The 11,438-nt window shown below is 34.4% G+C and overlaps 1 protein-coding gene across 1 annotated transcript; it reads left to right on the top strand.

Annotated features, from left to right (window-relative positions):
* Positions 1 to 1,540: 1,540 nt before the first annotated feature.
* On the top strand, positions 1,541 to 9,061 carry ABCI19 (P-loop containing nucleoside triphosphate hydrolases superfamily protein). The gene is made up of 6 exons (XM_086438949.1): positions 1,541 to 1,730; positions 3,078 to 3,238; positions 6,579 to 6,630; positions 7,107 to 7,243; positions 8,185 to 8,271; positions 8,353 to 9,061. The coding sequence occupies exons 1-6, from the start codon at positions 1,568 to 1,570 to the stop codon at positions 8,638 to 8,640; spliced, it is 888 nt and encodes a 295-aa protein (XP_086295075.1). The 5' UTR covers positions 1,541 to 1,567; the 3' UTR covers positions 8,641 to 9,061.
* Positions 9,062 to 11,438: the final 2,377 nt, after the last annotated feature.

Here is an 11,438-nt window from a genome sequence, read left to right as displayed (position 1 = left end):
TAGCATAGTAGGCCCTACAATTGTGTTTGAGAAACCCTTTCCTTCTCGAGATAGTGAAGAAAAAGGCTTACCAAGACTAGCTGGACTTTTATTATATAGATGATTATAATATTATAATGTAATAACATAATGATATATTATAAAAATAGAATTATATAATGTTATAATGTATAAAAATACTATAGTATCCTATTTGATCATAATTTGTTGTTCATTATTTGAAAAACACCACCTTGATAGGAATTTTACAATTAAATTCTTTTTTTTTTCAAATACCCATTATAAATTAATGACCCTAGGTTTGTCAATGGGTGGGTTCCGATTCATATCGGTTTTGGCTTTAAAATAAATGGAACCAAAACAACTAAAAAATACGTATACCCATCGTTTTTAGTTCCCAATAAGAGAATCGGAAACAAATATTTCAAAGAATTATAAAATATTTTTCCTCTTAAAAGTAACATAATAAATATAAAGTATCAAATTAACTATATTTTGTTCAACTAAAAGATACGAGATAATATTTTTCAAAAGAGATTTATCATTTTAAAACACAATGTTTTTTTTTTTTTTTCTTTTTTTCTTCAAAAAATAAAATTCATCTAACTCACAAGTAAAAAACTTTGAGAAGAGATGACCCATTTTAAGTTCCAGTGCATGAAACCTCGAATCATGAATAATATAACAAATGACAAACTAAATTGATTTCCCTTACCCACCAAGTAAAACCTAATGATTTAAATTATGAAAAAAAAAAAAATCAAAATTTAGGTTTTTGGTCTGGTGCCTATTAAAATTTAATTAAATTGGTACACATTAACACCTCTAAATTAATACACATTAGTATTATTATTATTATTATTATTTATTTGATGACGAAATGTCCAGACCCGTAGACCCGACTAGAAGGGGTGAGACAATTGGCTCTTAGAACATCATATATTGTCAAAATCTCTCAGGTACATGCAATACTCTACAGACCACACATACCAAATAAGTAAGTTAGGATAAATCCTCGTGGGTGGCCAACAAAGAGATTAATTTATATTATTATATTAATATATTAATAAAATAATTTATTATTTTTCATCGCCGTCTTCTCCTATTTTTCTCTCTTATTTTTTAAATAGTACTCAAACAATGAAAAAAATTTATCTATGATTCTCATTTTCCCCTTGCCATTTTACTAAGACGGATTTTGATTTTCCATGCTACTAGCACACAACCCTAAAAAATTAAATTTTAAGAATTTATCCTAATCAACTGAATTGAAACCCTCCAAAATCAAATCTTTTTACTATTTGCCCAAGGAGTGCAACGAGTTTGCATCAAGAAGCTCGAGTACGTTAATTTGCCACGTGTCATTTTAAATTTGACTTGATAGTATTTGATCAATCATGGTGATAGCGAAATATTTCCCATTCAAGAGTGTAGGAAGCAAGTTGATCCAAGTAGACCAGCAATTTGCACGACACGTGTCCGTATACAATTGGTTTAATAGGTTTACAGTTACGTATATAAAGACCCGAAGATTACAAATCGAAGAGTCATCCCGGCAGCAGAGAAAATGGGGAATGAATCGGTGCAGTTGGGAGTAGAGGAGAGATCAAGCAGCATTGAAGTCTCTGGTTTGCAATTTTCCTACGAAGGCCAACCCCCAATTTTCGCCAATTTCAATCTCAAGATCTCTCCTGGTTCTAGATGTCTTCTTGTCGGTGCCAACGGATCTGGTATTTTTTCTTCGAATCTAACTCATCCGGGTTCCCCCAATTTTGCAATTTCTGAAAAAATATCTTGTTCGAGAAAAAAAATATAGTTCTATGTGTTGGGTTCAATTAGGGTTTCGTGTAGTTGTTTGTTCTAGTTACCCCAATTTCTGGAATTTACTAACATGGATGCTTTGATTCATTGTTCTTTATTGGTAAAAAAAATCCGGATTAAATTATCTGTTCGTTGGGGTTTAAGTTTTTTGATTTTTGGATTTATCTGAACACTTTATAGAAATTTGAACTTCAAGTATCTCTTTAGTTGTTAGTCATCAGAATAAGTATCTCTTTAGTTACTTTCCCCCTGTTTTTATATTACGTAACTGTTCTTGGTGCAATATTTTTCTATCAAATGGATGTCAAACGATCAGTTTTTGAAATTTAAGCTACAAAATCTTCTGGGATCAGGTTTGGTAGGTTGGAATATTTTGAACTTCATATGTGAAAGTTCATTTGTGATGCATGTTTCTAGTTGAGTAGTTTACTAAGTTATCTGATATGAGTACAAGCACTGGGTACGGCCATATGGGAATAGTAACCAAGTTTAGATTAAGCAATTATTTGGAGCGGGATAGTTCGGTTACTTCTGATAAATTTGGGAAAATTTTGGAAATAAATTTGGGAGGCATAGACCAAATAAAAAAAAAAATAAAAAAGGAAGAAGAAGCAGAAGGATAGAGTAAAAAAAAAGGCCAATTATATCCCTACCAGCCGATTAATCACCGATTTTTTTGGTAGATCAACTTTTTGGCAATTTTGCTGTAACTTCGCCAAAATTTGGAAAATTTTGTTGTGGGTATGGTCCAATTTTTAGACTCGCTTGACATCGATATCCTAGGGTACTGAGACACAGCTATTTAGTTAAAAAAAATGCTGTTTCTGTATTATTATGTATATCATTGTTTTTAATTTTAGAATTGTTTTTTTGTTTTTATTATATTAAATATATGGGTACCGTTGAGCCATATCCTACATAGAATTCCTATACTCATGCAGTGTCATGTCCATGGTAGATATCTTGTGGGTTTTGATGGGTCAGGGCAATGTGGTTGGCATATGTACATATGCATATGTACGTATGTTTTTTATTAATTAACATTGACAAGGTCGTAGTGAAGTTTTAAGAAACACTTAGTCATTCAAACTCACTAGGCATCGATGAGAAACTTACTTTTTTTGTGCTCTTTCCCACAATTGATTCATGATGTTGTTTGTAGTTACCAAACAATGTTGGTTGCTTCAACTAATTCAGATAGAAAGGAGTTGTTTTTTTTTGCTTTATGAATGTTATTCCATCTAATACTTGTGCAGGGAAGACCACTTTGTTAAAGATTCTAGCTGGCAAGCATATGGTTGGAGGAAGAGATGTGGTGAGGGTGCTAAATTCTTCCGCTTTTCACGATACACAGCTCGTATGTAGTGGTGACCTTGCCTATTTGGGAGGCTCTTGGAGTAAAACCATCGGTTCTGCTGTGAGTTCTTTTCTTTTCATCCCCCCCCTCTTTTTTGGCATCATCATCATCATCATTTTAAAAGGTTGGTTGAATGGATTATGTACCTCCATTTTGTTCTATCTAAACCCAGAGATTCATTTACTTTCAACGGCGGGAAGAGACTTTGACGACAATGATGATACTTGTTTAAACAAGGAGTGAAACTTAAAAGAGTTATAAGGTCTCCCGATAGAGTCAAGCAACTAGCATGACTGGTTAGTTTAGCATTAAGACACTAATGGATAATTTCCCAAGATGATGTATGTAGTTCAGTATGCTACAGGTACAATATGATATCAAGGGTATTTGGACAAGACAAGTGCAATTTTGCTTCTTCTTCTTCTTTTTGTTTTTTTCCTACTTGCTTTATGAGATAGAATGTCATATATGTTGTTAACTTGTTATAAGTTAGAATGATCTACAAGGAGAATTTGAATTACTAGAACATTGTATCTTTGCTTAGGAACTGTTGGTTTGACCCTTCTATCTTCTCAAGTAAATTTTTTTCTCATAACATCATGGTGAAATTGGATACTAAAAAGTGAAGTGAATTGTTCAGCTTAGTTGGATGGTTTGAAGATTTTAAGAGAGATTGAACTCTTTATTGAAGGTGACTTGACTGACGTTCTCTCTTGGGTTAGGCGGTATTGATTGCAGTTTTTCTTACCCCTTGGAAAGACACTTCATGAAGTTCTTATGGGGGCTGCACCATCCTATGGGCATGAATGTCTGGATACACTTGTTTTGTTCATATTCTTCATAGAAGAAACATAACACTTCTTAGCGTTGCTCTCTTTAAACGTGTAAGAGCGGCAACAAGATAAACCGTTGTACGTTAAAGTAGCTCAAGAGGGGTATGAAGGATCGGGCTCTCAAGGGGCTGAGGGCCGTGAGATTTGTGAACATAACCATACACCATTTGCTTAATTTTAGGACTTGGGGGAGTGGCTTAACCTAGAATTTTTTTTTTTTTATAAATAAATTTTTATTTGGTCCCATTATCATCATCTACTAGTCTCGACTATTTGGAGTTGGCTCCCATTTGTCTTTCCATTTAATCTATGGTCATATATTCCATTTATCATATGCCTTCAATTATTTCCCACTACCTTGATCTACATCTTTTTTTGGCCATCTTTGAAATTTTGAGCTTGAAACATGCACTTGTGCACTCCTCACTTGTGACATCAATACCTTCTGTTGCAACTTGCACACCATCCATAATGCTAATGCTTTATCTTACCACCTATGGAAGTAATCTTGAGTGCTCTTGGATGCACTATTTTTTAGTTTATTTTTCATAGTCTTGCTACTCATCCATACCATCACCGTAGTTGACAAAAAATCACCCATTTAAAAAAAATAAAATTCACAGTTACTTCTCGACCAATCGGCGACTTTACCTGGCTTATTCTTGAAGCTTTGAAAAACATACATTTTTATATTTTATTTATTATGAAAGAAGTATTTTTATAATATGATTGTAATTTTGTTTAGTATTATATAACATTTTAAACATACAATTTTATATTTTCTATGATTAATAATATATTTCTCTATTTATTGACTTTTGCCAGTTTTTTTTATGAATTTTTCTCTTGCCGTATTATTCTTGAACTCTGACTAGTCACTATGAAAATCATCGCCATCTTGATTACTTTGGTGGGTTATATGGACCAAAAAACCAACTGCCCATATGGACCAAACGTCATTGTGGCACAAAAAAACATGATCGGGTGCCACATGGAAGTAGAGCATAAAATTTTATGAACTCTAAAAGTAAGAAAAATAAAATATTTTTTTTCACATTGGATTTGAATTTTAAATTTGGGAGTTCAATGGCTGTCCATTTTCAAAGTCTTAGATTAGGCAAAAATAGTCTTTTTAAATAATAATAAATAAATAAATAAAGTAATCTTGACCATGAAATCTAGTGGTCTCTTAGGTGTCTTTTGGACCAACGTGGCCCAAATGTCCATTTGAGGACTTCGGTCTATGCTCTAGATGTTATGTCAGTTTGCTTCATGAAGCCCGAATGATCTGTAAATGTTTCTTAAAAAATATCTCCAAGTCTAGTCTGTATATGTCGATCACATAGCACTGTGGAAGCTCATATCCTTTTCAACCACATAACTTTGATCCTTTGGGTCATCATCTTCCCTTTTCCTGATGTGCATCCCCTGGCTATCGATCTTCACTATACCTCATCTATTTTTAAACATCTAAATGTTTATTTATCTATCTGTAGAAAAGGCAGCAAATCGAACCCATCCAAATTTATTCTTTGACCTCTTCTATTCCAATGGTGAACACTAAAAGACATCATAAAAAAATCTTGGAATCCTCTATGTTCCATTGAGGGATTGTAGAAAGTTTGAGATTTAGAAAATGTATTTAAATCCTTCAATAGGAAAGGAAATGTGCACGTGACAAAGTAAGGTCCTGTTCAGATGTACCATATCATTTGATTGGCTCTACTTTGTCTATACATTTGGATGGTTCTCAACTAATGTTACAAATTGCATAATCCAAAAAATGTCCTAGAGACAGTGGTGGCACTTATGCTACAATTACATTCCATTTTCTGAGAATTGGCCATGTCAAACACTGTGTCGACACATGCAAACACACGTCATCGAAGAAATATTTAACTTATTAATGTTTTGTCACAGCTCTTATTTGTATATAATATAATTTTTTTTCACGCCATATGAAATAAACTGTATGAATGTGTTGGCATTGGAATTCTGGGGATTTGTGAGATACTTTGAACCAGTGTCGGAAATTGGCATCATGTTGGTGCCTTTGTTACCATGGCATTGCACCAAGTTGACAACCATGTTATCCAGCCTATCTAAACTTGCGTTGGATGAACCTTCCACTTGTCCAGGTGCTACAAAAGATAACCGATAATTCTTCATAGGAAGGCTATTAAACTAACATCCTCGCTGAGTAAGTTGGAATAGAGCCTCATATTGATAAATATATGATGTTAGAGTGACTGCAAAGACCTAGAATGAAATATATATATTTTTTCGAAGCTCATTCACTTCTCACTGCAATTCTAGGCAACAACGTCTCTTCGTAAGATTGCTCACACGGGTAGATTACATAATATGTACCTCATTTTTCCAAGCACGAACGTCTGTGATGATGTAGTAACCTCTACGTCAAATACTCGCATTTATTGCATCTTTGGTTAAATTGACCACATATTTGTTCATAACATCACTTGTAGTTATTTCCCACTTCATAGAATCTTAATTTAAATGGATTCTTAATAAATAATTAACCTTACCATGTTTCGGCTTACTTTCAGGGGGAGGTTCCACTTCAAGGAGATTTCTCTGCTGAACACATGATATTTGGAGGTATTTACTACTATTGCATGGATTTTTTGATACAGAACTTGGTGTCACAATTTTCTCAAGAGCCTTGTAGGTGCACTCCTATGGAGTATGGCTTAATGTGATCCCTATGAAAGACATAATCCCCAGCAGAACTCCATTATCCTCCTTCCTAGTTGATATTACTCTCGATTACAAAAGGCAGGAAACAAGTGAAAAGTACTTTCTTCTTTGGGGTTGTTAGTATATTTAATTTGCATATGTACCTCTTGTTTATGTCGGTATCAGTTGGTAGTATGATTATATAAAAACATGAGAGATCCTTCAAAGTAGTTAGATTGCTTGAGAACTTTCGTTATATGTGTGCAATCCAATGGGCGAATTGTTCTATATTCTCTTAGCAACGAGATTTTCTTTGAATGATTGAAATACAACATAATCATCAGATTTCCTTCTAAATTTAGTTTCTTCATTTCCTTTCTTTTTCGTATCTTTTGCAGTTGAAGGCATTGACCCTGTCAGGAGAGAGAAGCTGATAGAGCTGCTTGATATCGATCTGCAATGGCGAATGCATAAAGTATCTGATGGGCAACGACGTAGAGTCCAAATCTGCATGGGTCTTCTTCATCCATTTCATGTAATGTTTTCTTTTGTTAACTTTTTCTCAAATCTATAAACCATGTCTCACTGACTATTTACATCCATTTGTGTATGGGGATGCATGCATGGGCTAGGCTAGTCTAATTGAAACGCGCACTCATATCCTACCCTTGACCATGTTTGGGCTGAGTGTTGAAAGTTAAAGAATATGATATTTATATTTTCTTATACTGGTGTGGAATTAGGGAATGTTATGCCTTACTGTAAGGTTGGCAGTCCCCTTGGATGTTCTTCTAACCAAAGGGAAACACAATTTTACTTTGTCTTCCTTGTTGTACCTGCTTTTCTTTTCTTTCTTTCGTTTTCCTGTCTTCCCTCTTTAATGGGTAAGCTGGGGATGTGCCTTTTTTGGCTATAGTGGGGGCCATTCGTGGTATAAATTTGTTTAAAAACTGTATATATATAGCAAATTATTACATATTGGTTTTAAGGATTTTTGTGTGATTGTCTGTGAGCCCATGTCTACTTGAGGTTTTACGTGTGCCTTTACATCCATGTTTGCCAATAAGAATTTAGTGGTTTTACATCATTTTCTTGGATGTTGGGACTATATGTTGCTTCATGATTGATCTTCACTGCTGGAAGATTTAATAAAGTGCACGACTCAGATGAATATAACAAATCTAGATGACCTGATGTATGCATCCATTAAGATATTTATGTGTGATAAACCATAATGTTAAAGTTATCTAGGACCAGTGCGAGGAACGATTGCTTCCCCCACTTGGTTTTTAAGCATATTCCTTGGTCTTTCCTCAATGTTTTAAAAAAGAAACTTTGAGGTTGAATTGAATCCTAAAACTTGTCTTGAACAGAAGAGCATGGCTTACTTGCATGCCTGCATGTAGGTGTGTGTTCATAAATATATTTTATTAGAAGTTTGAATTTGCTGGATATTTATGCTTGTGCCGACCTCAGGTACTATTGCTAGATGAGATTACAGTTGACCTAGATGTTGTCGCAAGGATGGATTTACTAGAGTTCTTCAAGGAAGAATGTGATCAGGTAAGAACTCACTTCCTCCATTGTAAATCCCAACAATAAAATACCGATTGTCCTCCAACTTACTTGTTTAAATCCTTACAGAGAGGGGCAAATATTGTGTATGCAACACATATATTTGATGGGTTAGAGACATGGGCCACAGATGTGGCATATATCCAAGATGGTGAGTTGAAGAGGTCCGAGAAGCTCTCTGAGCTCCATGAATTGAAGAGTGCTACTAATCTGCTTTCAGTGGTTGAGTCCTGGCTCCGTTCTGAAACCAAGCACGAGAAGAAGAAACTAATTGACCCCGCTCCCCAGTTCAAAAAGGCCTCTCCCTTCGATAACTCTCCTTTTAGATCATCTAGACACATGGCGTACTATCGTTGATCTCTTGAGCCCAACTCCTATCAGTCGAAAGACTCAAGAACGAACTTTTGCTGATCTTACCTGTCAAAATAAAAGCAACATTGACATTTCATTTAGTGTACCCCCATTTAAAGTTATTAATCATTTGATCATAATGTATCTTGTTTTCTTTTTCTCTGTTGTGTCTTATAGCAATTAAGGTCATTAGTCTCTGTGTCTCATGTCACTAGGCTATAGTACCAAAACCTCAAATCTTCTGATGGCACATGTATAGGGTTCAAAAAACATGTTCTCTTATGAAGTGTTTGAAGTTTACAGTTTAGTAATTTACAATGAGTCGTCTTTGTTGCATAAGTTGTGTATTCAGATTTGTATTTTGTTGATAAATGATGTTAATTTATTTGATGGAAGGGGTTTTAATAAAACTCCCCTTTTTATCTCATCTGTTCTGACAGCTAGAAATACCCCAAGTTTCTGGATTTGTAGAGCTATATGTGCGGTTTGTCTTATGTTGGAGGTTATCGATTGTTATAATCGTCAGATTAATCATCCGTCCCATGATCAATGGTGGTGAGGTGCATCATTAGAGCAAAATCACAAGTGTAGAATGCTTCGCCTTCCTCTTATTCTTCTTCTGAGGGGACCATGAAGAGGTGTAAAGAGAAGAAGATGTGTTGATTTTAGTGTTATTGTATGTGGTTCTCAGTTGCATCATCTAAACTGTTTGCAGCACAGAACTAATATTCCAGTCACCTAAAAGATTGGAACATATAATTATCAAAATCTAATCTAAAAAAAGCAAATGAATGATTGGGCTTAAACATGATCAACACGATGTAGGTGAGTCAAGTCATGCTTGGGAGAAACAGAATTTCACCCTCACTTGGGGTCCTTGGGGTCACCTAACATTTTTAATGGGACCCAACATTTAAAAATAAGTACAGAAAACTTCATTAAAAATGTAAAGAAAGAAGAGTTTGCCTAACCTTACCATGTTAGTAAGGATTTCACCCTCACTAGGGTCCTTGGGGTCACCTTGTGGCTTCCAAAAACATGATTCAATGCTTCAAGGTTGTAGACAACAAAATTCTATGAACTTAAAAGAAAAAAATAATAATAATAAAAATTCAGAAAAAGTTAGATGGCGTTTGGATAGAACTCTTTGGCTATTTCTGACTCTTGCGGGGAGTTAGAAGTTGTTTAGATAATTTAGATAAACAACTCTTTCGAAGAATTACTCCGCGCAAAAGTAAAAAATTGCTTTTTATGAAAAAGTCGCTAAAACCTACTTCTCAATTTCGCATCTTGTGGGGAATAATATTCTAATGGCTCATTTTATCGAAATACCCCTAACTTTATTAATTTTCTACGAAACACCCCTAACTTTATTGAAATACCCCCGTTTTATTAATTTTCTACGAAAATACCCCCGTTTTAAACACATTATATTAATATATAATATTTAAAATATTATATTATATTATATTAATATTTATAGTTAAAATATTATATTATATTATATTATATTAATATTTATAGTTAAAATGTCAAAAACAGTATAGTTTGAAGGCATATTATGATACTAAAAAACAAAAAATAGTAACTAGTATAATATAAGGGTATTCTGGTCTTTTTTCTAGAAGTCAGTATAGTTCCCAAACAGACTTCTAGCACAAAAGTACTTCTGTTAGTACTTCACAGAGTTGATTGCCAAACGCCCTTTCTGCACATAATTACTTTTTCAACTCCTCCACAGAGTACTCCAACTCCTGCTCTTTGGAACAGTAGTTCTGCTCCTGGTATCCAAACACGTCCTTAATTTTCACTGTTGAATTTCAATTTTAAGTTAGAGCGTTATGTGGAAGTTCGATAGCTGTTCATTTTCAAAACCATGGATCAAGGTTGAAAGAAATTGTGATTTTTTTTTTTTTTTGGGGGGGGGGGGGGGGGGGGGGATCTGAGTTTTTTGAAGAAACTTAGATGGGGCGGGGCTATGGTATTGGATTGTTGATGTTTAGTCCATTTGAGCAAAACGACCCTAGTAGGACTTAAGATCCTACTAAGTTAGTAAGGAAAAGTTTTCTCAAGAAAGAAAATACCATTCCTTGGAGGTGACCTACCAAGGAGGCTACAAAAGAGAAATTGCTTACTAACCCCACCCACCCAAGTTGACCACTAGACCAATCAACCAACGTCCCTACAGACCATGAGGCCAACCCTAATTGACCTCATCCATGGACGTATCTCATTTGAAGTCTTAAAAAAAATAAAAAATCCTTAAAATCAATGAAGATTTCTAAGAAGAAGTTACGAGACTTTAAGTTTTAACATCCAGGATATTGCCTTGCATAGATACTTAATTATCTCAAACGTCATTTTAGTATGAATAATAACTTTCAAAGGCCCTCTTTGAGACTGGTTCGTTGACATGGCACATGTTAGGACTATAGATTTTTTCTTGGGATAAACAATTGCATATATTTATAGAGATGTACAATTGTGTATCTCAAGGAAATATATGATTCTAACCGATGCCACATGAGGGAGTTTATGTCAGAGAGGGTGTTAAAAAATATCGGTTCTTTTATTATTATTATTATTGAACCAGAATTCATGGCAAGAGATCAATGCTTTGGGTGATATTACAATGTGAAGAGCGTAAAAGGGCATACCAGCCTTGCTTTTAAGTGCTTATTGGAGAGATCATAAAGACAATGGTTTCTACATATGTTGTTTTGAGTATTAAATCCAATAATTTGAAATCATCCATTAAAAGTCAAAGTTTTTTTTGGGTCCCTTCGTGGAAACCTTTATGTCAT

Source organism: Akebia trifoliata, chromosome 4 (assembly GCF_017979445.1).
Source record: "Akebia trifoliata isolate Shusen 1 chromosome 4, ASM1797944v1, whole genome shotgun sequence".
NCBI classification, from domain to species: domain Eukaryota; kingdom Viridiplantae; phylum Streptophyta; class Magnoliopsida; order Ranunculales; family Lardizabalaceae; genus Akebia; species Akebia trifoliata.
Note: the sequence above shows the minus strand (reverse complement) of the source record. Positions and strands in the feature narration are given on the sequence as shown.